The 26,856-nt window shown below is 39.9% G+C and overlaps 1 protein-coding gene across 1 annotated transcript; it reads right to left on the reverse strand.

Moving 5' to 3' along the window:
• Positions 1–26,107, reverse strand: LOC133659251 (immunoglobulin superfamily member 10-like). The gene is made up of 10 exons (XM_062061981.1): positions 25,991–26,107; positions 23,276–23,543; positions 17,904–18,033; positions 17,446–17,836; positions 14,401–15,153; positions 12,639–14,309; positions 5,459–6,655; positions 3,245–4,148; positions 2,090–2,456; positions 1–2,013 (listed from the first exon to the last, which is right to left on the reverse strand). The coding sequence occupies exons 2-10, from the start codon at positions 23,488–23,490 to the stop codon at positions 496–498; spliced, it is 7,146 nt and encodes a 2,381-aa protein (XP_061917965.1). The 5' UTR covers positions 23,491–23,543; positions 25,991–26,107; the 3' UTR covers positions 1–495.
• Between the last annotated feature and the right edge of the window lie 749 nt (positions 26,108–26,856).

The raw sequence follows: 26,856 nt of genomic DNA on the forward strand, positions 1-26,856 counted from the left end.
AAACCATAATCCATCACTGACATTGTAGCCAACAAGATGCATCCAGTGTAAAAAACAATCATTATACCCTCAGTTTGTATTACAAAAATAAAAAACAGTTGATAGTTTGCTGTTAAAATATTTGTACAATACATTCCAACACGTGTTTTCATCATTTAATGTTGAAGGTTAAGTTGTAGACGAGACTGTATGTGCAGTAATTATACCCATGTGTTGTCAGCATCACCTCCTAACTTTAGATCGATCCCACATGAATATGAAACATCTACTGTAGGATGTTTCTAGATGTTCCCTTATAAGTTACATCAACCCATTCCAGCCCCCCAGATGCGTTATTTATTTAATTGCTTTGTTCGAATGTTTTTTCCTCATTGGAAACCATTGTTGGAGATTTTTGAGTAAGCTGTGATCCTCTTAAATCACATACAACAAGGTATTAAACCCCGAACACCCAGATATCTGCTAAAATCAGTCTTTCAGTCCTGATTTATTCTCCTACAGCACATGCACATATACAGCCTTTAGGTCTGTACCCAGATGGTTCTTGGCCAGACACTTATAAGTGCCAGAGTCTAAGGCTGTAAGTCTTTGAATAATAAGCGTACCCTGAGGGTGAAGCAGTTCACTTCCCATTTGTCTCCCTTGTTTTGCTGTTGACAGAATGGAATAATCAGGCAACTCCCAGGTGATCTCTGGTTTCGGTAAACCAGCAGCAGCACAGTTTAGCTTGATAGGTGTCCCTGCCATTACACTCAAGCTAGGTGGTGGCATTGTAGTGATGCGTGGTGGGTAGGCGATGATAACAACAGGGACCGTAAGCAAAGTCTCCCCTGCATCATTCCGAGCTCTGCAGACATAGTTTCCTCTGTCATGGAGAGTGGCATCTTGGACAACTAGGGTACCGTTTTCTTGCAACTTGTAACGGCCCAGGACTTGAGGCCGGGTGAGAGTGTGGCCCCCAGGGAGGGTCCAGTAGACTCGAGGTTTCGGATTCCCATCAGACAGACAGTGAAGGTAAAGAGGATCCCCAAACATACCGCGTATGATGCCCCTCGGTCTTGTCAGAATGAAAGGCTTCTGCCCAACATCCAAAATGATTAACTTTTCTATGTAGCCCATCATATTCTTGGCACCACAGCGGTATTTTCCAGCATCCTCAACGCGAGCATTATAAATGACCAAAGTCCCATCGTGGGAGTTACGCCGTGTTCCATTAGGCAGGATCCAGGTGATATCAGGTTTTGGGTATCCATCAGCAGAGCAGTTCAGAACATTTGTTTTACCCAATGGAGAGACTATCCGCTCATTGAAAGGGTTCTTAAAAATGGGCCTTCGGAGCGTATTAGTCACTTTGAGCTGTACCACCAAAACCGCCTCTCCTCCATCGTTCCTGGCCATGCAAATGAACTCTCCAGTATCTGTAGGACGCACATTACGAATTTCCAATGTCCCATTATGATGAACATTAATTCTTCCCCCGAAGTATGGTGCTCTTAAAAATATGTTATCAGGCATTATCCAGGTGATTGTAGGAGTGGGGCTGCCTTCAGCTTTACAGTCCATAAATTTCCTGGAATATTTTGTGGAGAAATCTTTTGTTACTGTTCTATTCTGATGGTAGCCATTGATCACTGGTGGGTTACCATCAATTTCTAGCTTGTAGACTTTTCTGTTTTCACCAGCAGGGTTGCGAGCCATACACACATATTCTCCAGCATCCATTGGCTTTACATTTCTTATATCTAGAGAGCCATTTACATGCAATAAGTAGCGTTCATTAGATGCTGCAATTACATCATTGTCAGGCAACATCCACAGAATCTTTGGTTTGGGTTCACCAACTGCTTCACAGTCAAACCGGATGTTACCTCCAGGCTTTACTCTGGCATAAGTTTCACTGTTTTGGAGTAGCTTTGGCGCGGCAGTCATCACAGTGATATGTACGTGCATCTCATCTTTTCCTACTTGGTTCTCAGCAATGCAGGTGTAGTCTCCTTCCTCTGACATGCCGACCTGGCAAATAATACCTATATGTTAGTTGACAGGACAAGTTTTTTTTAATTGAAGTCTGTAAGTGTATACCACTTACTTCATTTAAGTAGAGTGTCCCATTGTCAAACAGAGTGTAGCGTCGCATTCTGCCTCCTCCACTAAAGGAATCTGCCTGCAGAGCACTGTTAACAAGGGTACCATCTGGAAGACCCCACGAGATCTCTGGCTTTGGAGCCCCAGAGGCTTTACAGTCAACCTTTAGGTCATTACCATAGACAACGTTTTTCTTGCCATAGAGCTTATGCTCTATTTTAGCTGGTTTCATGGACACCTTGACTCTCATGAGTTGTTGGTCATCACCAGTTGCACTTTTCGCGACACAGTGATAGTCTCCTCCGTCTTTATCAATCACTGAGTTGATGATTAGTGTACCATTTTCCAGAACCTGGATTCTGCTACCCATCCTAATAAAATTTGAAAATTTAATTAAATTAAAATGAGAAAGAAATATACATTAATATGATCAGTGGAAGACAGATTGTTGGCAATTCAAACATGCTGTACTGTAAACAGGTCTGATGTACTTTTTAATTATGTAAAAGTCCTATAATTAATGGTTTTCTTATTTCAAAATCATTCATTCATCCATTTTCTACCAGTTAGCCAGTTGAGGGTCATGGGTGAAGGATGAAGTTCATTCCAGCAAATTTTGGGCAAAAACAAGATAAAAACCCGGGACTTCAATCACAGAGCACAGATCATTAACATTTACAGTATATTCACACCTATGTAGGGTCCAATAAACCTAGAGTAACAGAGGCCAGCCAGTGTAATTGGGCTATTTGAAAACCTCTCTCCCTGATGACCTCAAGAGCAGTGCTGGCTATCAGGTTGATAGGTCGGGCTTCTAGCTGAGTAGCTAGCACACTCGTCTCATGCCAGCGACCAAGGTTCGAGTCCCGGTTGGAACAGAAAAAGCAGGGACTGAACCAGGCAGGTTACACTAACATAAATATAACCCGGGGTACTCTGAGAACCTAGGACCCTCTGGCTGTGAGACAAACATGCTTTCTACACTGCCTCATAATGTCGAATTAGAGCATGCTTTATTTTTTTATTTTTTTAAATTAAATTAGTGTTTAGCAGCCCGGAGAGAAGAAACAGACAGCACAGAGAGCTCACACTGTTTAGAAGGAATCCAGTCCAAGTACTTTATGGGATAGTATAGTATAGTATAGTAGTAGAATCTTACCCTTGCCACTGGTCCACCACTGCTTCAGATGGTAACCTCCACATTATCCTGGGTTTAGGGTCTCCCTTTGCTGAGCAGTTTAGTTCCAGCTGATCCCCAAAATACAATTCAGTAACTTGCTGGGATGTTGCTACTATTTTAGGTGCAGATTTTGTTTTCTCGACTGTTAGAGTCACCACCCTTCGCTCTGAGCCTGTAGAGCTTGTTGCAATACATTCATATTTGCCCTTATCGTTTGGATTTACATCCTTTATGTGGAGGGTTCCATTCTCATGAACAGATATTCTATTGTCCCAGGCAAATCTGTTTGAACTGACTACCACACCGTCATGCAGCACCCAGTGAATCTTTGGCCGAGGATTGCCTTGTCCTGTGCAGTGCAGCCATAGGTTTTGGTTTAAAAGAGCTTTCACCAGCTGACGTTTTTCCTCCAAGATATCTGGTGGGGCAGCTACCACATGCAGGCGAATTGTAGCAGTATCAGCACCTGCTGAGTTACTAGCGATGCACTTGTAATGACCTCTGTCAAAAACTGACACCTGTGTAATGACAAGAGTCCCACCAGCAGTCACCATCACCCTTCCATTTGCGGTGTTTTGCCCCCTTACTTGTGTCCGGTTTGCCAGAATCCAGGATATTGTGGGTGTGGGTCGACCCTCTGCATTACACTTCATCTCCACAGTATTACCTGAATGAGACTTTATCTCACGCATTTTGGGTTCCAGGATACGTGATGGGTAAGCTACCACAGTGAGGGTGACTATAAGTTTATCTGACCCATGATCATTTTCAGCGATGCAGAGGTACTGGCCACGGTCCTTGATGTTGGCATTTTGTATTGCCAGGGTGCCATTGTGCAACACCTCAAACTTGCCTATTCTCCCCTTGATGGTAACTGTGTTTTCTGGAATGAAGAGAGAATATCACTTAAATATTAAAAGTTAAGAATTTGTATTGACAATTTTTGAATGAATATTTTCTTAAGCACAAATATATAGACAGTATAATTAGGGTTGGGTATCGAGTATCGAGTATCGATTGGAACCGGGACTAACTTTCCGATTCTCCCGGAATCGTTCAAAAGTTTAAATTTCGATTCCTAGTTTCGATACCCATTCCGCCGTCCGGAAAAAAAGAATAAGTCCGCCGACCGGAAGAAGAAGCCGCTGAACACCAACGAAGAAGCGCCCACCGCCGGAAGTGTTAGCATAGCCGAGCCTATGTAGCCGAGCGAGTCAGTCAAGCATGGATAGCGGGCGTCGGCGGTCGAAAGTGTGGCTTTAGTTTACTAAAAAAAAATGAAATATCGGCGAAATATAACACGTGTGACAGGACTGTTTCGTGCTTAGGAGGGTGCACGTCGAACATGATGAAGCACCTCCGAGTTCATGAAGTACAAATATATGCATGTCCCGTCTTTGACGCGCTGCGCCGACCGTCCTCCTCCTGCTGTCAGATCTCGCTTTCTCCTATTTATGCCTTCAAGCTTCTTCCACACCCAGCGAACGTGTATTGTCCACAGCAGGAGACACTATCTGTCCAGAACGCTCACGCATCCTGCCTGAGAAGGCGGATATAGTCATTTTCCTAAACAAGAACTGTCTCCCTGATTTTATACTGTACCTGCTGCTAATCTGGACTGGGTTTTGCAAGTTGTTTCTTATTGTTTATTTGCTTTTCTGCACCAGGTTAGCCCATCAGTGGGAGCACGGTAACCTTTTTAATTACCTGCAGCATCATACACTTGTGTGTGTAAATGTGTTTTCATGAGGTTTCCTGCAGCATCATACACTTATGTGTAAATGTGTTTTCATGAGGTTTTCAAAAATAAAGCTCTCTTGAGGAAAGTGTACCCCTGTGAAAATGTATTTATAATATTTATATTCAAATTCATAGATTTGATATTTATATTCTAGTTGAAAACAGCCCTGTGAAGAATTTATAGTAAAGTTCATAAAAAGTTAATAGAATTCAAATTGATGGAGAATGTCAGACTATTTCATTCAGAAAGACTGTATGAAGGTTAGCTAGCTCATTTAAAATATCCCAAACTTTTTTTTGACCCTGCCTCTTAAAAGAATCGGAATCGAGAATCGCCAGGAATCGGAATCGAAACAAAGAATCGGAATCGTTCGAATTAAAACGATACCCAACCCTAAGTATAATGGACAATCAGTTTTCTATTACATCACATTTGGTATCATTCAAGTGTACCTGTGCTTGAGGAGAAGCGTTTCCAGGATATTTCTGGCAGGGGGTCTCCGACAGCCTCACACGGCAGGAAAGCATCTGAGCTGGACAAAACTGTAAAACTGGCTGCATTGCCACCAACTATTCTGGGTTTGCTTGACGTGACCTTAGTAGTTGGTTCTAAGCCAGCAACAGTGGGTCTCATAGTGACATGGGAATGATGCACATTGTTTCTTTTGTATGTGTAGGTGTAGTTTTGCATGGTCATTGTAGCAAAAAAAATGTCTTTACCTGCACTTTCTCTGGTAACACTTTTCAATGTCGGCCTGACTTTCCCTGTAGCTGTTGTGTGACTATGTTTTCTGTGTGTCGAGGGTTTGTAAGTACTATGTACTCTATTTTTAACTGTTGTGTAAGATCCCTTTGATGTAAACGACATAAGTGGCGTTTTGGTTGGAGTATAAGAAATATCCCAGTCTACTTCCTGGGAAGCATATGTGTCCTGCTCTGATGACCCTGAGGTTCTGTCAATTGGCCTTGATAGCGTATACATGGGTTTTGAGACACTCTTTTGGGGTACTATAGTTGCCTGGATTGCACTTCCCATGGTTATCCCAATTGTTGTTTTCTTGTGGAACTCAGTTGCTTTCGTAGGATAAAATGTATTTGTTTTAGGTTTCTTTAAGTTTCTACTGCCCTTATAGGGCCTCTTTCTTCTTCCTTGGCGGCCTCTCTTTCCATTGGATCCTTGTGTTGTAGAAAAATCATCTGGGAGTCCACCGGAGCCATATACAAATTCCTTGCCAGACTTTCTCCCTGAGGGTAAAATGACTGTAGGTGGTGAGGCAAGAGTTAATGGTTCTTGTGGTGTTTCAACAGTGGTGCGGTAATAAGTAGGGCTAATCGTAATTGGATGCTGGACACTGGGCTTCAGATTTGGCACCTCATAGTCTGCAGAAAATGACTCTTCATGGTTGTCTTCTTCAAATATGCTCATTTGTGTCTCTGATTTTTCGGAAGGGGGTAGATCCAGTTCAGTCAGGGAATGAGCAGTTGTGGGGGGCAGAGTAGCAGGGGATGTATTTAGGGTTACCGTTGAAGTCTGATGAATTGTGACTGTTTCAGTAGTGATTAAAGGCTTCCTTTGTCTTTGAGGTGTTTTTGTGTTGCCTCCTTTCTCTTGTCCCCCAAATGGAGTTGTGGAAATGGAAAGTTCTTCATCTATTGTAAAAAAAAAAATAAAAACACAAGAAAAACAAAACATGTTAATCATGAATCGTCAGTATTGCACTGTGGGCCATGCGGGTGTGACATACAAATCAGTGTCTTATAAGATCCTCCTAAAAAAAACAGCGTTCCATGCAGTCGACATTTGCTTTTGGTGTATTTATTTTCTTTCACATTTCGGAAAAAAACGAGCCCAGTTATGCAAAGTACAAACGTCCAGTGCAGAGGATGCTGATTCTCAGAAGGATAGACTGTCCTACGATGAAGTCATTATCATCATTAATAATTGTTTTAATTGATTATTTAGGTGACATTGTAAAATAGCGTTGATATTGTAGTAGGGCTGGGCGAAGTATCGATATACGCGATATATCGCGGGTTTGTCTCTGTGCGATATAGAAAATGACTATATCGTGATATTCGAGTATACGTTCTCACGCAGTTGCTTTTAGCTGCGGACATTACACTGCAGGCTCCTCTCGCTCTGTCTTGTCTCTCCTTCTCACAGACAGCGAGCGCACCTTCCTACATACGTCACATACTGTCAGGTCATACGTCACTTACGTATACGCCGTCGCGCAGCAGAGAGGTAGCAGCATGGCTAAAGTTAGCTGTGGTGCCAGTGGTAATACGAGAGAAAGAAGGTGCGAATCTGGTAACAAATGAAGGAAGAATTAATTCCCAAGAAAAACAGCAGGGGGTTCATCGTCTGGCGGTGGTTTAGCTTCAAGTGGGAATATTTCGAACAGACAACCGTAATTTGTCAAATGTGGGGAAAAAACATTTCTACAAAAAGTAGCGTGACTGCTAATATGTAGCATCATTTGAAAAGTCACCTGCTAGAGAATGAAGAGTGCTTACTCCGCATGTCAACATCTCCGTTCGGTGCCACACGCCCACAGCATCAAAATGCTGAGGCAAACATTTCCAGATCAACACCGTATGAAAAAAATAGTCAACGACAAAAGAGATAACGTCCGTAGGAACCTACCACATAGTGAAGGACGTACACATTTTGATTTCCTATTATGCAGCTCATTTTTATTTGACGCTTATTGTAATATATGTTGTGTGACATCATGCACAAAAGTGCACTTTATTTGTTTTAAACTATTGTAGTGGCGTTCAGTATAAAACGTGCACTTTAATTTAGTTTTGTTTTGATTTGTCATCTTAGAGACATTATGCACAAAAGTGCACTCATAGCTTGTTTTAAAATGACTGACAATTTTGCACTTTCTGTTTTGGAAATGACATGAATGTTTGTGCCACTGCTTAATAACTGTTTAATAAATACAGTGTTGGTCAATTGACTTAGTTGTGGTTTCCCTCTCTGCGTGAAAGTTTAAAATGAGCATATATTAATGCAGTATGAACAAGAATGTTTTAATGTAGACACATAGAATCATCATACTGCTGTGATTATATGTATCAAGTGTTCATTCAAGGCTAAGGCAAAATATCGAGATATATATCGTGTATCGCGATATGGCCTAAAAATATTGAGATATTAAAAAAAGGCCATATCGTCCAGCCTATATTGTAGACAGAAAAGCTCTATTTACTGTAAATCAGGGTTCTCCAAAACTTTCAAAAATAAGACTAGACAATAAAAAATTTTTTTTTAAAAAGGAACTAAATCAATATAATGTACTGTATTTTTCGGACTGTAGAGCCGCACCCAGTACATTTAATAAGAAAAACATATGTTTCCATATATTAGCGGCACCGGACAAATATTTTGTGGATGTTTATTTCCAGACGGTGTCTGTAACGCGGCTGTAAAACGGCTGATCAAACAAAACAGAGACATCGTCATGGACCCATTAGCTATGGAAGCTGGCTCTCCAATCAGCTAATAAGACTCATGAAGTCCATGTGACGTTTTGGTGAATTTACATACAAAAAATTGTCATTGTAAGTTAATAAAACTAACACAGACACATGTAAACGTGTTCGCATACTAGCTAATGCTAACGACACTAGACTAATTATGCTATGGCAGCACGTACGAATATGCAATAATTTAGTCCAAAAAAAAACTTACAAACGTTGCTTGGAGTAATGAATGAAGAATCCTTTTGAACAGAAACGTTATGGACAGTTTTACATCCAGTTCAAAACAGGAAGTGCATTTTCAACACGCAACACCCGCAGTGAGCGAACTCATCCAAAATATGGCACCATACAACACTAACACACATTATCAGTGTGTTTGCTTGCGTTTAATAAAAACTATTGAACACAAAACATTATGGCCATTCGCAAAAAAAGTCCAAACATTTTATACACTGCAGGGTTTCAAAGTGTAGGAAAAAGTGGCTTATAGTCCGGAATCTAAGGTAATATCTGATTTTGGAAATGTATATATTTAAAAAAAAAATAATATCCATATGTATAGAGCTTATGTAACGAAATTTCGTTCTTATCTGTACTGTAATGTTCAAATTTGAATGACAATAAAAAGGGAGTCTAAGTCTAAGTCTAGTTTATGTATTCTTATTTCTTATTTATTTGCATTGAAATCCAATTAGGGGATCATGCAATCACAGTGTTTGTTGCTCCAATGCTAATGCACCAAATCACCTGTGTGTTTGCTCGGAGTTTGTTGTTTTTTTAAAAGGAAAAAAAAGAAAAAGGAAGTACCCACTTTCTACAATTGCATTAAAGATGTTGACATTCCTGGTAAAAACACACTACAACAGTCGCCCACACACATCAAACCATAATATTATCATCGTCTCTCTCGAAAACCAAGTCCAGGTTCATACTGATGGTAAGTCAGTATTTATTTTGTAGTTTTTATTTGACGTAGGGCTTTTCTTTGGTTTATACATCGGTAAATGACAGTAGCATTAGATTGCTATACAGCACTAACTAAATTTACGAGCTCAATATGTTCCATTCACGAGCTCCTAACTCAAAACACACATATCTCAAACCAGAGCTTCCCACTGAAATGAATTAAACACGATGCCTGGCTGTTTTTTGGGGGGGTCCTTACCGGGAATTTGCTATGCCAGCTAGTGGTGTGGAGGCTCGTAACTTATATATATGCTCTCAACTTGAAAATAACAATGATAATGAGAGTGAGAGGGAGACCTAAAATACCCGTAAGTTAGTTAGTTGATGTACCACAATATTACAAAACCCAAAAGCAGTGAAGTTGTCACTCTGTGTAAATGGTAAATAAAAAGAGAATACAATGATTTGCAAATCCTTTTCAACTTATATTCAATTGAATAGACTGCAAAGACAATATATTTAACGTTCGAACTGGTAAACGTTGTTATTTTTTGCAAATATTAGCTCATTTGGAATTTGATGCCTGCAACATGTCTCAAAAAAGCTGGCATGAGTGGCAAAAAAGACTGAGAAAGTTGAGGAATGCTCCTCAAACACTTATTTGGAACATCCCACAGGTGAACAGGCTAATTGGGAACAGGTGGGTGCCATGATTGGGTATAAAAGCAGCTTCCATGAAATGCTCAGTCATTCACAAACAAGGATGGGGCGAGGGTCACCACTTTGTCAACAAATGCGTGAGCAAATTGTCGAACAGTTTAAGAATAACATTTCTCAAAGAGCTATTGCAAGGAATTTAGGGATTTCACCATCTACGGTCCGTAATATCATCAAAAGGTTCAGAGAATCTGGAGTAATCACTGCACGTAAGTGGCGAGGCTGAAAACCAATATTGAATGCCCGTGACCTTCGATCCCTCAGGCGATACTGCATAAAAAAGCGACATCAGTGTGTAACGGATATCACCACATGGGCTCAGGAACACTTCAGAAAACCACTGTCAGTAACTACAGTTTGTCGCTACATCTGTAAGTGCAAGTTAAAACTCTACTAAACAAAGCGAAAGCCATTCATCAACAACACCCAGAAACGCCGCCGGCTTCACTGGGCCCGGGCTCAACTAAGATGAACTGATGCAAAGTGGAAAAGTGTTCAGTGGTCTGACGAGTTCACATTTCTAATTATTTTTGGAAACTGTGGATGTCGTGTCCTCCATACCAAAGGGGAAAAGAACCATCTGGATTGTTCTAGGCGCGAAGTTGAAAAACCAGCATCTGTGATGGTATGGGGGTGTATTAGTGCCCAAAGCATGGGTAACTTACACATCTGTGAAGGCACCATTAATGCTGAAAAGTACATACAGGTTTTGGAGCAACATATGTAGCCATCCAAGCAGGCCCGGCCCTAACCAATCTGGCGCCCTAGGCAAGATTTTACGTGGCGCCCCCCCCAGATCGGCAGTGTGTATATACTCACAAGAAACCGAATAGCTTTGTCTTTGACCTTTTTTTTTACTTAAAGAAAGCAAATTAACAATCAGAATAGTTAACAAGATAAAAAAAAATATGGATAAATAAATGAATACAAAAAATAAAAAATGAATATATGAAATACAATATTTTTTACATACATAAACACAAAATAAAACGTGTCAACAAGTTGCATAAAATAAATAAAAAATACAATATAAATAAGGCACTGCACAAAACAAGATATCAAACCAGTATGACTTTAACAACTATATTACGAAAAAAGGGGATCCTACAGAGTTCTCTATTTGTGCTTTTTAATATTGCATTAACTAGAATGACTTACAAATTACTGTACACCAGGGAGTACTGTAATTACCTAACGTTACATTATTATTTTCCATAACAATTTAGCCCCCTCCACAATATTAACCCGACGTTAAAACAGAACTAGCTATTTATTGATTAGCAATTGCCGAATCATGTAACATTAGCTTATTGCTAAAAAGCCAGGTTACTATCACATTCTGTAACAGACAAATAATTTCATGTAGGCTAACGTTACCTACCTGCTACCTCTGTCTTTTTCTCGTTTCTCCTCTTCTTTTCTCTTTTTTCTTCCCTGGGCACCTGACAGTTTTGGCCGTTTTGACATCTTGTGTTGATTTTTTTATGTGGTGACGTCCAAAAAGAGTCATGATACGGGAAGGGAGGGGGCGCACCGTGCCGGGGGAGGGGGGGCGTAATGTTGTAACAAATAATATTTCTATTAAATAGGCTTTACCTTGCATTTTAATTAACGTGGGATTATTTTATGTATTTAGAAATAATAGTTGTTTTTTTGTTTGTTTTTTTCCTCCAACATTTGTGGCACTGGCGTGGCGCCCCCTGATGGACGGCGCCCTTAGCATTTGCCTATACGGCCTATGCCACGGGCCGGCCCTGCATCCAAGCAACGTTATCATGGACGCCCCTGCTTATTTCAGCAAGACAATGCCAAGCCACGTGTTACAACAGCGTGGCTTCGTAGTAAAAGAGTGTGTGTACTAGACTGGCCTGCCTGTAGTCCAGACCTGTCTCCCATTCAAAATGTGTGGTGCATTATGAAGCCTAACATACCACAACAGAGACCCCGGACTGTTGAACAACTTAAGCTGTACATCAAGCAAGAATGGGAAAGAATTCCACCTGAAAAGCTTCAAAAATTGGTCTCCTCAGTTCCCAAACGTTACAAGTGTTGTTAAAAGGAAAGGCCATGTAACACAGTGGTAAAATTGCCCCTGTGCCAACTTTTTTGCAATGTGTTGCTGCCATTAAATACTAAGTTAGTAATTATTTGAAAAAGAAAATTAAGTTTCTCAGTTCAAACATTAAATATGTTGTCTTTGCAGTCTATTCAATTGAATATAGGTTGAAAAGGATTTGCAAATCATTGTATTCTGTTTTTATTTACAAATCACACAATGTGCCAAATTCACTGGTTTTTGGATTTGGTAGATTAGTATAACATCTAAAACTCTATGGAGGTAAATCAGGGTCAAAAGCTATGTACTTGAAAAAAATTACTTTAAAAACTGAAAGTTCAAATTTTGATGTAGTGTATTCAAATAAAAAGAAGTAACCACAAAACACAAGCTGGCCTGTAGGTTCAGAAAGGTTTAGGACTGCTGTTGTAAGTGAAAACAAGTGAAAAACGTTCTTACCTGTGGAAAGATCCGGTGTGTATGGTACTGTAGTATTCTGCCCCGATGACTGGATGAGTTTATTGATAATGGACTGTATATCAGTTATTCTGTTGGGTTTAAGGATTCTTCTGTGACCATGGAATATTCTCCTCCGGCCCCCTCCTTTATGTTTCCTCTTTGGAATAATATGAATGTGCTGCTGGGAGATGATAGTGGACCCCGAAGGTGGGGATCTTATTGTTTGCGTCGTGTGGAAGGTAATTTGATTTTCCTGTCTCTTTGTGGCGGTGACGGCTGTGATGGTGGACTGGCTTTTTGGATCAGAATGGACAAAATACTCCATGGGGTCTCCGCCATCTCTCATCGGAGTCACATTGGGATCAATCGTAAATGACAATGGTATCTCACTGGATGTCTCCGGATCTGCAGGATGTTCTCCAGAGAACTGCAGCTGAGTTTCTTGTGAATAATCTATGCGAGTTTGAGGTTTGGAAGGTATTTCAAAAGAATCATTCTCAATAGTTCCATCACGGCTGAATATGCCTGTGTTGTCTGAAACCGGGTAATGTAGGGACGTGACTGTTTTACTTTTGTCTGGACTGTGTGTAAATCCAGACATTTGGATTGTCACAGAATCTGTTGCTAGTTTGTCCTTTTTGTAATTCTTTGTGGTCATGTCAGGCTGTCTGTTTCCCGTTCCAAATACTTGCCGGTTATTTGAATTTGGCAAAACCGTAGTAAGCAAAATGAGATTGTCATTGTGTACATCGCCAGAGCCAATTTCGTCATCATCTAAAAAATCAATCTTTGACTCTTTAATTAACTTTCTCCCTGTTCTTGTCTTATCCCTTTCTTCGTCTTGAGCAATTTTCATGAAATGTACAAATTCTGCCGGGTCCACTGTCCTCGTTGCTTTATCAAAGACCCGATTGCCAAATGTGCGTCTGTTGCTAACTGAAATCCTCCTGTGTCCCTTTCGACCTCCTGAACCTCCTTTTCCTCTAATTTTCTTTCTGGAATGTGGTCGATTTAAAGTTATGCCTACTGATTTCTCAGTAGCTCTGTCTGTGGGCGTGATACGGCTCTCAGTTAAAGTTGTGTCCATTTGACTTTCCATCTCAATTCCAGATCCATCGTCATCAAAACCTGTCACCACATTGGAGCTTTCCCTTGTTGTCACTTGAAATACCAAAATGTCAACTCCCAAATTATTAGAAACCAAACACCTATAAAATCCTTGGTCCCTCGGAGTGAGTCCCTCAATCAGCAGGGTGCCATTCTCGTACATCTTTCTGGTCCCATGCGACTTATCCAGTACTGAGTGGTCAGGGAATATCCATTGTATAGAAGCCTTAGGACTTCCTGTCGTGTTACAATCGAAAATAAGATCCTCCCCCAGTTTCTGTGATATCTGGACACCATTGACATCGGCCTCCTCTACATCAGGAGAGAGAACTGTCACTCTAAAAACTAGAATGTCTGCATCCAAGTAGTTTGTGGCAATGCAGCGATAGAGGCCCGTGTCTGAGACATCTGCACCCCGAAGAGTGAGCTTCGCTTCAGCTGTGATTAGAATCCTACTGTCCTCACTCACGTATGGGGCTCGAACCTTAATTCCATCTGGTAAAATCCACTCTAACAAAGGCTTGGGCTCTCCCCGGACTTCACAGTTAAGCTGTACCACACCACCTATATTTTAGATTTAAAGACAAAATACATTTACATTTAGGGGTTATGGTTTAGCTTTATAACAGTGCAACCTTGATCCCTTAACACCCACCTGTGATTACGGTGTGGTCAGTCTTGGTTTGGTTGTCTTTCTTTATCATCGTCCATGAGTAGCTGTCCTTCTTAGGGGTTGTGTTTTCCATACGTAAGTTGACCACAGACTGGTACTTGATGTGCAGGGTAGAAAATGTGGTGGAAGCACGGTCAAGCTGCAGGTTAATCTCACCTTGCATTAACCATGCAGGCAGGGCTTTGATTTCAGCGTCAATATTTGAGTGTGGCTCATCCTCAACCATCTTCTGACTATATCTGTACACCATTTCAGGACGCTTAGCCAACATCACTCCTCTCTCCAGTCTCATGGGAGTCTCGCTGTAGGCTGCTAGGACTTGCCACAAATATTGAATGTGTTCATCGTCAATGTTACAGACTAAATATGTTGTGATGCTTGTTGTAAGCATAGTGATATTACTATCCTCCTCCAAGGTAAGGGAAATGTTGTCAAAATGTGATGGCCTTTGGACAGTGCATAATAGGCTGGCATCACTGTGAAACTGATCCGTCAGGTTAATTTGTATGGACCCGAGTGGGGCTAAAAAGTCCCTTGGAGAAACCGGTGTAAAATACTCTGCGTCGAAGCTGATGTTTTTCTGCTTTAGATGAGAGTGGATCCACGGTTTAGTACAAGTAAAGGCCTCAGCAGGTAGAAGAGAGAGTTGTCTCTTGTGGTATCGGGAAGGATCATCACAAACAGGACACAGCTGGCCCCGAGGATTCCTTCTATCCCGCTTGCATTTTAGCACCCCTGGAAACATTTAAATCAAGTGTTAAAAACAACAATTTTACACATGGACATGTTGTGCGTAAATCTGGACAAAAATGATTGGTGAAATATGGACATAATAAGACAACATCATTCAAGTACAGAATTGTAATTATTAATGATTTGTTCTCACTGAAGCCATGTCGTGAATTCGAAGTAACATTTTTCCTCACTGCAGCGTTAAGGTTATACTTTTGACCATGGATATGTTCTTTAGTTTACTATGGATAATTAGATTCATGAGAAACCGCAGAACAAAACACATTTCAATACCTTTATAGATGTATAGATTCATACTTTTAATGATGTCGTTTTTTTCATTCGTACTGAGAAGAGATTCAAATGCAATGTTTCAGGATGAAGAAAAAAACACTTTCCACCACACGAAACATTGGAAATATAAATTATCTGTCACAATAATAAAATCCCTTAGTGTTCAGACGCAACACATTTAGGGTTACGCTATAATTCTTAATGGTTTCAAAATAAGCCACTATTAATATAAAAATGCAAATAAATTGTCATTAGATAAAAGTAACACAAAGGTGAGTCACTTTACAAATATGTTCCTCAAGCATCTACATTTTCTTACACAAGTGTAAAAAATTTACAAAAAAAAAATCTTGGTAGTACAACAGAAAAATAATAAATAATTTTAAGATAAATTTGATAACAAATGACATCATAGAATACTGATTTTTCTCTTTTTGTTCTTCTTTTCCTGACAATGTTCTTACGTATTGAACTGAAACTGAAAAAACAATCAAAGAGAAGCTAATGAATTAATTGGATGCTCGCTGACTTGAAGTCCTGTAACGAACGCTAAGGTCCTAAATGGCTTTTTGCATAAAGCCGTTTTTTTTTTTAGCCTAATTCCAACTTGGACATTAGAAGTTCCAGAGCAACATGAAATAAAGGTACTGCTTAAAGGCCTACTGAAACCCACTACTACCGACCACGCAGTCTGATAGTTTATATATCAATGATGAAATCTTAACATTGCAACACATGCCAATACGGCCGGGTTAACTTATAAAGTGCAATTTTAAATTTCCCGCTAAACTTCCGGTTGAAAACGTCTTTGGATGATGACGTATGCCCGTGAACGTAACCAGTGAAACAGAAGTATCGGTACCCCATTGAATACAATACAAAATAGCTCTGTTTTCATCTCATAATTCCACAGTATTCTGGACATCTGTGTTGGTGAATCTTTTGCAATTTGTTTAATGAACAATGGAGACTGCAAAGAAGAAAGTTGTCGGTGGGATCGGTGTATTAGCGGCTGGCTGCAGCAACACAACCAGGAGGACTTTGACTTGGATAGCAGACGCGCTATCCGACGCTAGCCGCCGACCGCATCGATGATCGGGTGAAGTCCTTCGTCGCGCCGTCGATCGCTGGAACGCAGGTGAGCACGGGTGTTGATGAGCAGATGAGGGCTGGCGTAGGTGGAGCGCTAATGTTTTTATCATAGCTCTGGCAAGGTCCCGTAGCTAAGTTAGCTTCAATGGCGTCGTTAGCAACAGCATTGCTAGGCTTCGACAGGCGGCACAGCATTAACCGTGTAGTTACAGGTTCAGTGTTTGGTTCGGTGTCTCCTGATAGTAGTATTGTTGATCTTCTGTCTATCCTTCCAGTCAGGGGTTTATTTCTTTTGTTTCTATCTGCATTTAAGCACGATGCTATCACGTTAGCTCCGTAGCTATAGGGCTTCACCGATGTATTGTCGTGGAGATAAAAGTCACTGTGAATGTCCATTTCACGTTCTCGACTCTCATTTTCAAGACGATATAGTATCCGAGGTGGTTTAAAATACAAATCCGTGATCCACAATAGAAAAAGGAGAAAGTGTGGAATCCAATGCCCTTTTACCTAAGTTACGGTCAGAGCGAAAAAAGATACGTCCTGCACTTCACTCTAGTCCTTCACTCTCACATTCCTCATCCACGAATCTTTCATCCTCGCTCAAATTAATGGGGTTATCGTCGCTTTCTCGGTCCGAATCGCTCTCGCTGCTGGTGTAAAAAATGGGGAAATGTGAGGAGCCCTTCAACCTGCAACGTCACGCTACTTCCGGTACAGGCAAGGCTTTTTTTTTATCAGCGTCCAAAAGTTGCGAACTTTATCGTCGATGTTCTCTACTAAATCCTTTCAGCAAAAATATGGCAATATCGCGAAATGATCAAGTATGACACATAGAATGGATCTGCTATCCCCGTTTAAACAAACAAAATTAATTTCAGTAGGCCTTTAAACTGCCATTCAACTCACCTGTGTGCTTCTGTGTCCACAGTGCAAACCAGGTTATTCGACAATCACACGCCCAGCTGTTGCCGTGGAGGAAGAGGTTCTCCAAGTGGCCGCAGCCTGAGAAGATCTCTTCAGGCAAGCTGGTGAGAAGGTTGTCAGACAGGTAGATGGTCTTAACCGAGGACACCTTGAAAACCTGGCTGTGTCTCAGGGTGATGAACGTGTCCGGGTGGAGCTGCTGCAGACGGTTGCCTTCCAGATTGACCAACTGCAGACGGGTGAGGCCGTAGAAAGCCTCGGGGCTTATGAACTCAATGTGGTTGTGGTCCATGTGGAGTCTCTGCAGACTTTCAAGGCCTTTGAATGTCTGTTTGTTGAGTTCCTTTACTTTATTATAGGACACCTTCAGGGCCTTGGAGAACAAACATAACAGATCATTTAGACTCAAAAGGTGAGTTATACTTAGTAATATGATTCACCTGTAGCGATCTTAGGTCCTGGAATGTTCTGTCTTCAATACTGTGGATAAGGTTGCTATGCAGCATTAGTATTTCTAATCTATCCAGTCCCGAAAAAGATTTCTCTCGTAAGACAACTATACTGTTGTATCTGCAACAAAGAAAATTCAGGAAGTTGTTCAGTGTTGAACTATTTTGGGAGCACCTGTGCAATGTTATATTTTGATCAGTACATGTACAAGACTAATATTGTTTTTGATTAAAAGCGATCCCAACAAAACACACAGAAGAGTGTGAAATAAGTATTTTTATTCGATGTAGAATACACTAAAATATATACTGCTTGTCCCTCTCTTGGTTCCAAGGGGGCTGGAGCCTATCCCAGCTGCATTCGGGCAGAAGGCAGGGTACACCCTTGACGATCGCCTCCTCATCGTAGGGAGACTAACATTTGTCTTGACTTCAATTCATTTAGAATGGTTTTCCACTCAGGAATATGCACGCACACACACATGTTTTCAATCGGCTAAATTTCCACAGCTATAGTACATCTGGATTATGTGAGGATACCACAATCAAAATATTGTTTAAAAGGATGATCCCAATGTCATCAGTCCTTTGTTCTTATTGTGGTGCCACTAAAACACATGTAATGGTGGCTTAGGGTCGCAACGACACACACATCTGAAAAGGGGCAAGCGTAAGAAAATGGAGCAGATTGTTGGGAGAAAAAGTTAAGAGAATAAACAGAGATACAGGCTGTAGAAATTAATTTAACTGCTTTGAATATCGTGACTGCTTTACTACGCCACCAGGGATTAACAGAAGAGTAAGTACATGTTGCTATTTTATTCTGTCAGTGGTGACTGATCAGGAAAGGGCTGGGAAAAAATAAAAGGGTTGGGCGATATATCGAGTTTGTAAGATACATCGATATATTTCCAAACAAGATATGAATTAAGAAAATATCGTAATATCGATATAATTAATTTCACGTTAAAATGACCAAACACCGCTTATTTGTTGTGTTCCTTGTTCTCCCCCTCTTCCCACTTGCTATTAAACCCCTCCCCTTCCTCTTTCCAAGACGTGCTTGCACGCATAAGAACATGATTGGTTGGTTGTTTACTATGATGAGTCACGATTGGTTGACATTAGGGCAAAACATTAGGGACAGGCCAATCAGAGGCAAGATAGGGCGGGTCATGGAACCAGGAAGGGAAATCCCAACAGACATCCCAAATGACGACGAGAGAGTCGTAGAAGAGGGTGATTTATATATATATTTTTTAAAATAGTGTAAGACGGCAGAGGGATTCTCTTCTTTAGATGTTTCTTTTAGCGAAGTAGACCACGACCAGGAAACCCACAATGCGTCTACTTGGCCACATTTGGACAAATGTATGCGTCTGGATAAAACATTCATTTGAGTTGTTTACCATTTAAGTCCAAATCAAAACTGTTTTCCAGTTGCCAAACCGGGCATATTTCGCACGAGAAATGCTGCCAAAAATGTACGCCGAAGTGAGGAATATCATAGCCGCACAATGAAGTCAAGTCACTTACTTGGCGCTGACCAGAACCGTACATGTGTGACAGTCCATTATATCGTCCACTGGGAATTAAAAAGTGCCTGCCTGCAAATTATTTTTTTTTAATCTGAGTTTGATACATTTTGTATTATTTGCACAGCTATGTTATTTTACGTAGAAAGAATATTTGTCTATTTTATTTATGTTATGTAATTCTGTGCTACTTAAATAGTTTCTTTTCTGTGCTGTTAATACTCATCTTGACTAACTGGCTTAATAAAAGTGTTTAAAGTACACTTGTCATTCACTTCAATTTCAGTGAATAATGCTCAAAAATATCTTTATATGTATACTTTCACCGGAAAATACACTATGTTGCCAAAAGTATTTGGCCACCCATCCAAATGATCAGAATCAGGTGTCCTAATCACTTGGCCCGGCCACAGGTGTATAAAATCCAGCACTTAGGCATGGAGACTGTTTCTACAAACAGTTTTGAAAGAATGGGCCTCTCTCAGGAGCTCAGTGATTTCCAGCGTGGAACTGTCATAGGATGCCACCCGTGCAACAAATCCAGTCGTGAAATTTCCTCGCTCCTAAATATTCCAAAGTCAACTGTCGGCAACTCAGCCATAAAGTGGTAGGCCACGTAAGCTGACAGAGAGGGGTCAGCGGAGGAATTATGGTGTGGGGTTGTTTTTCAGGAGTTGGGCTTAGCCCCTTAGTTCCAGTGAAAGGAACTTTGAATGCTCCAGGATACCAAACCATTTTGGACAATTCCATTCTCCCAACTTTGTGGAAACAGTTTGGAGCAAGCCCCTTCCTCTTCCAACATATGCACCACTGCACAAAGCAAGGTCCATAAAGACATGTATGACAGAGTCTGATGTGGATGAACTTGACTGGCCTGCACAGAGTCCTGACCTGAACCCGGTAGTACACCTTTGGGATGAATTAGAACGGAGACTGAGAGCCAGGCCTTATCCACCAACATCAGTGTGTGACCTCACCAATGCGGTTTTGGAAGAATGGTGGAAAAAAATCCTATAAACACACTCCGCAACCTTGTGGACAGCCTTCCCAGAAGAGTTGAAGCTGTAATAGCTGCAAAAGGTGGAGCGACATCATATTGAACCCTATGGGTTAGGAATGGGATGGCACTTCAAGTTCATATGTGAGTCAAAGCAGGTGGCCAAATACTTTTGGCAATATAGTGTATATCGAGATATATATCGAATATCGAGTTTAAGTAAAAATATATCTAGGTGTACTTTTTCGTCCTTAATCACACTGCCATTCATGAATTCAATTGACATTGTACACACTATTATCAATTGTACACACTATTATCAATTGTTACTTTTAACACAAGACAAAGTGTGTCACTTTTAGGCTAAATTTTGGGACAGTTCCCGTTTTTTGAACACTATAAAAAGGGTTATTGAATTTTGTGATCGACATTGACATTAGCATGTCAATAACATCAAATTTAATTGGCACCTATGTCAGTCGGTCTATAAGTTTGGACACCCTGTATACTGTATCCATGGCACACTTACTTTAGAGCACAGTAGAGAACAGTAGAGTAGAGTAGAAGAAGAAGAAGAAGAAGAAAGCCGGCTAATGAACAGGTATGTTTGGGCGTGTATACCTCATCCCTCTTCCTCAAAGGAGAAAATGATAAGGCAGGGGACAATTTGTAGAGAATGGAGTAAATTAAAAGGTAACCTTCTCGAGGAAAAGACATTGGGTTGGCGTGGCCCGGCTGGTAAGGCTGCCGTGCCAGCAACTTGAGTGTTCCAGGTTCGATTCCCGCTTCCGCTATGGGCAAGATACTTAACCCACCTGCTCCCAGTGCCACCCACACTGGTTTAAATGCAACTTGGATAATGGGTTTCACTATGTAAAATGCTTTGAGTGACTAGAGAAAAGCGCTACATAAATGTAGATCACTTCAATTCCCATTCAAATTCATTGTGTCGGAGGTTAACTTGTTGTAGTGACGTCGGCAAATCTGATTGAGGTAGAGATTGAGACATTGTTTGATTTATTTAACTGGTTCACTTACAGTCTTGATTATTGGAGCTATTCCTATCACAACAACTTGGTTGTAGACTGTATCGTTGTGGCTTGTGCAGCCCTTTGAGACACTTGTGATTTAGGGCTATATAAATAAACATTGATTGATTGAACAACTTGGTTTTATATTGTATCTTTGTCAACACAGTGATGGTAACATGACAGAATGATTATGTCAATAACACTACACAGGGTTCGTACGGGTGCTTAAAAACCTTGAAAATGATTGGATTTTAATGTTGTGTTTTCAAGGTTTGAAAAATGCTTGAATTTTGGGTGAAGTGCTTGTAATTGCTTGGAAATACTCATCATATTTCTCGGCAGTCTGACTCAATAGGCTAATTATAAAATGGAAAAAAATAAAATAAGTTTCCTTAAAAATGAAAGCTACACGCTTGATCTGTTGTCTTTGCACGAGCCCTTACATTATGTTGTTGGCATGCCAGATACGGCTCTGTGTCGCCCCAAAGAGGACAGTGGTGCATCGGTCCGTCACGCCGGGAGGTTGACGTTTTAATGAACATTGGATGGAAAATGACAAATACCAACTTTGGATAAAACGTGGACCAAATCCAGGTGTAGCCTGCTGCAAAGTATGCAAAAAGGAAATCCAGCTTTTCGTAATGGGAGAGTCGGCTCTCTCGAGTCATATGAAAGGTAAGCCACAGAGATTACCAGCTCTGCAAGTTAACTAACGTTAGCTAAAGTTTTGTTTTCTAACCTTTTAGTACATGCTACTCAGTGGCCTAGAGGTTAGAGTGTCCGCCCTGAGATCGGTAGGTTGTGAGTTCATACCAAAGACTATAAAAATGGGAGCCATTACCTCCCTGCTTGGCACTCAGCATCAAGGGTTGGAATTGGGGGGTTAAATCACCAAAAATTATTCCAGGGCGCAGCCACCGCTGCTGCTCACTGCTACCCTCGCCTCCCAGGGGGTGATCAAGGGTGATGGGTCCAAATGCAGAGAATAATTTTGCACCACCTAGTGTGTGTGTGACAATCATTGGTACTTTAACTTTAACTTTTAATGCCAGACCTAAACTGTGAGATCAGCGCTAGATTACATGTTAATTACGGACAGTTATTACGAGCTATGAAAGGAAAAAAGCGAGCGTTTGTCAATGATAAATTATAATGTTAAGGACTTCCCTCAACTAAAAATCGATTTGTTATCATAGCCACAGTTACAAGGCTAGATATGCTTAATGAAAGCTGACTGAGGTGTTGTGAAACTAACAAAATATTTTCCTTTAATTTATTATCCTAATGTGGAACAGTTTTGTTAATAAATGAGTGAAATTGACATTTTGAGGTTGCGTGGATTTATATCACATTATGCAGTTTAAGGTGTGAATCAATCAGAGCTGTTCGATGTCATTGAGTGCTGTAAGTAAGAAAAAGAACAAGAAATGTGAAAAACAACACAAATGGAGACACATTTGCAAACACCAATGACATTGAATAGTCACACTGTTCCATTTTCTACGCCCCGTTCAGTTAATAATAACTGCTGGTTCAATGTTCGGCTTAGGTTTGAGCAGATTTTCCGTATTTTTTTGCTGACCTCAAACAACAAGGCTATGGATTGATTCACACTGGTTTAAAGGTAAAAACTGGAAAATTGATCTTGAAAGTCCTTAAAAAGTGCTTGAATTTGGCCATGGAAAAGGTGTACGAACCCTGACTACAGTGTCCAGCAGTGAATGATTGAATACTATGTCCATTCATTAACATGTCAATGTGTCTGCTAAATGTTACAGGGGAAAAAAAGTAGACGCTCACCCAAGATTAATTCTTTCCACGGCTGGCTTGATGTGGTCAGGTACCGCGTTTAGGTATCGGAAGGTGCAATGCACTTCGCTGGGTGCAGAGCACACACACGACGGGGGACAGTCACCCCTCGCCGGCAGGGCGGCGGCCAACGGGATCGACAACAACAACAGAGCCCCCCAGTGGAGCACACACCTCCGCAGGTACGACCCTCTGCAGGTGCTCATCGTGGATGTAAAACTCGTTTGGCCCTACAGGTCAATAAAAATTAAAAATGCACCTAAGGGAGAGCAAAGCAGTGAGCTCTTAAGGTGGAAACAAATTAATTGTACAAACATACATATATACATACTGTACAAACATACATATACACACATACTGTACATATACAAATACATATACATACATACACTCATGCATATAATCACGTTTCATCAATCATATATTAACGTTGTTGCCCTAGGGGAAACTGGGTAACACATGGCACACTGACAAAGCTTAACCTATAGTTACTATAACAATCTACAAGGTTAATATAGCTGGCTTTTCTTTCTTCCCCTCCATTTATCTGTTTGTATTTCAAGTTGTCATTACATATATGTATTTTTGCATTTGAACAACTGTATTGTTGATAATAGAGGTAAACTATTGTTATTATTCATTACCAATAGTGCTATTTCTATTGGTATTTGTATTGCTCCATTTGTAGTGTAATAATGCTCATTGTCATTTCTGTATTATTATTTATTTCACTAACTGCTTCTTTGTTATCACTTTTACCGTCATATTTGTACATATCCTATTTGCTGATGTTGCTCTATTGTTGTTGTTGTTATTGTTGTTATTGTTGTGTTTGCTGTTGTTTTCGTCTCTCTGTCTTATCCCCCTCTTGTCCCCACAATTTCACCCTCTGTCTTCCTTTTTTTCTCTTTCTATCCCCTCCTTCTCGGCCCGGCTGCACCAAATGATAATATAAATTACATTTAATAAAGTCAAATACAAATAAGGCAACAAGAGAAGTATCCTACACTTCTCTTTTGTAAAGTAAATTTGTACAGCCGATATGGGCATCTACATCAACTATATGATTTGCCTGAGACGTTGGACAGGACAAAAAAAAAAAAAATGTATACAAACAGATTTATAATTTTGTAATACAAATAAACAATTTTGTAGATTTTTTTTTTTTTAAATACATGTTCTGATCTGTTATATAACTCCCCCAACTAACAGTACATGTAATGATCTCTTTCATACGATTGCTATGTTGTGTGTATGTAAAAGTTTGTAAAATAATATATATTTTTAAGGCAAGAATAATCAAATGTAGTCCAATGTAGTTGCAATTCCACATGATGTGATATACATTCAATATTTATTTCCCTTCACCCTTATTTATGTACTTCTTTTAACAGTCATTCCAGCTGTATAGCTCAAGCTACCCTGCCATGGGAAAACAAATATAGGTAACACTTTAGTGTAAGGAACATATTCTAAGTAACAAAGACTTAATTTAGAGTTATCTGGACACTAGGGGAACATATAAGGGTTAGGGTTAGGGTTACTAATAAGCAATAATTCTGAGGTTATTGAGGGAAGACTCTTAGTTAATGGCTTACTGGTTGTATAATAAGGCCATGCAGTATAAGGCATTAATAAGTACTTAATAATGACTAATTAGTAGCCAATATGTTACTAATTTGCATGTTAATAAGCAACTAATTAATGGTGAATATGTTCCCCATACTAAAGTGTTACCTAATTTACAAATAATATATCTTTTTTTGTGTGTGGGGTGTATTTTTTTATTATTAATTTAATGTTTTTTTTCAAAACACATTTTTATTTTTTGTTGTGTTCACAAGTGTCTTTTAAAATATTAGTTCAAGTTTAAATAGTTTCCCCTATTTTGGAGAGGGTATATTTATTTCACTATGTGGCCTACATTACTTTTTCTAATAGGCAGTGAAGTTCGACGTAAAAGTCCGATTTGACTGTTCTTTTTACGTATTTTATTTGGAAAAAATGCATGTGGTTTAAGCGAATGCTTTTTTCCAATTCCTCATATTTAGAAAATACTGTCTTAGGGTATTTTTTGTGCTCTTCATTTGCATTTTCGGTAACACTTTAGTATGGGGAACATATTCACCATTAATTAGTTGCTTATTAAAGTAACAGAGACTTAATTTAGAGTTGTTTGGACACGAGGGTTAGGGTTACTAATAAGCAATAATTCTGAGGTTATTGAGGGAAGACTCTTAGTTAATGTTGTATAATAAGGCCATGCTGAATACGGCGTTAATAAGTACTTAATAATGACTAATTAAGAGCCAATATGTTACTAATTTGCATGTAAATAAGCAACTAATTCATGGTGAATATGTTCCCCATACTAAAGTTTTAACGACTTAATTTAGAGTTATTTGGACACTAAGGGAACATATAAGGGTTAGGGTTAGGGTTACTAATAAGCAATACTTCTGAGGTTATTGAGGGAAGACTCTTATTTAATGGCTTACTGGTTGTATAATAAGGCCATGCAGAATAATAAGGCATTAATAAGTACTTAATAATGACTAATTAAGAGCCAATATGTTACGAATTGTCATGTTAATAAGCAACTAATTAATGGTGAATATGTTCCCCATACTAAAGTGTTACCAAAATATGGATTTTCTTAATATACTACATAATGTTGTGGGGGGGAAAAAAAAGTTGATCTCTTACCATCCCCTCACAAGAAACCACGGCTTCAAACCACAGTTCAAACTAAAATCCCGTGGAAGAAAATGGTCCACACTCGATCCTAGTAAGCCTCCAGATAGAATCCCCAGATGAGTCCGCCGTGTGCGGATTGCATGTCTGAGGGGCCGCCTGAAGTAGAGAGCTCCTTTTGGTCTCCTCCGCCTCCCCCCCTCCTTACGCTGCAACCTGCACAAATGTGGTCCCCGGGTAGCCGTGAAGTATAAAGCCAGTTGAAAAACAGCACACATCTGTTGGAGAGTGCTGAAGCTTGCCTACATAGTGCAATGACCCATTTTCTGCCATGTTAATAGTAGCTGACACATGTGTGTCTATTTCGGAACTCATAGAAGGAATAAAAGCAGACATTCAAAATCAATCAACTTTTTTATGTGTAGGATTTTGTATTTTAGCATGGTTGTCTTTTATAATGCTAACAGAATGGACATGCCACCAACTTGCCTTCAAAACATGAAATAAATAGATGTGTCCAGTGTTGTCCCGATACCAATAATTTGGTACCGGAATTATTTTGTTACTTTTTGGTACTTTTCTAAATAAAGGGAACCACAAAAAATTGCATTATTGGCTTTATTTGAACAAAAAAAATCGTAGGGTACATTAAATATATGTTTCTTATTGCAAGTTTGTCCTTAAATCAAATAGTGAACATACAAGACTACTTGTTTTTAGTAGTAAGTAAACAAACAAAGACTCCTAATTAGTCTGCTGACATATGCAGTAACATATTGTGTCATTTATTTACCTATCATTTTGTCTACATTATAAAGGACAAGTGGTAGAAAATGAATTATTAACCCACTTGTTCATTTACTGTTAATATCTGCTTA

Source organism: Entelurus aequoreus, linkage group LG10, assembly GCF_033978785.1.
Source record: "Entelurus aequoreus isolate RoL-2023_Sb linkage group LG10, RoL_Eaeq_v1.1, whole genome shotgun sequence".
Lineage (NCBI taxonomy): Eukaryota > Metazoa > Chordata > Actinopteri > Syngnathiformes > Syngnathidae > Entelurus > Entelurus aequoreus.

What these genes read in the sequence shown, in the direction of transcription:
- LOC133659251 (XM_062061981.1), bottom strand. Translation starts at nt 23,490, where the DNA reads ATGAGCACCTGCAGAGGGTCGTACCTGCGGAGGTGTGTGCTCCACTGG. An exon ending in GTGGACACAGAAGCACACAG is followed by an intron (nt 15,154 to 17,445) that starts GTGAGTTGAATG and finishes AAATGTTTCCAG; the next exon opens with GGGTGCTAAAATGCAAGCGG. An exon ending in GGACACTCTACTTAAATGAA is followed by an intron (nt 2,014 to 2,089) that starts GTAAGTGGTATA and finishes ATTATTTGCCAG; the next exon opens with GTCGGCATGTCAGAGGAAGG.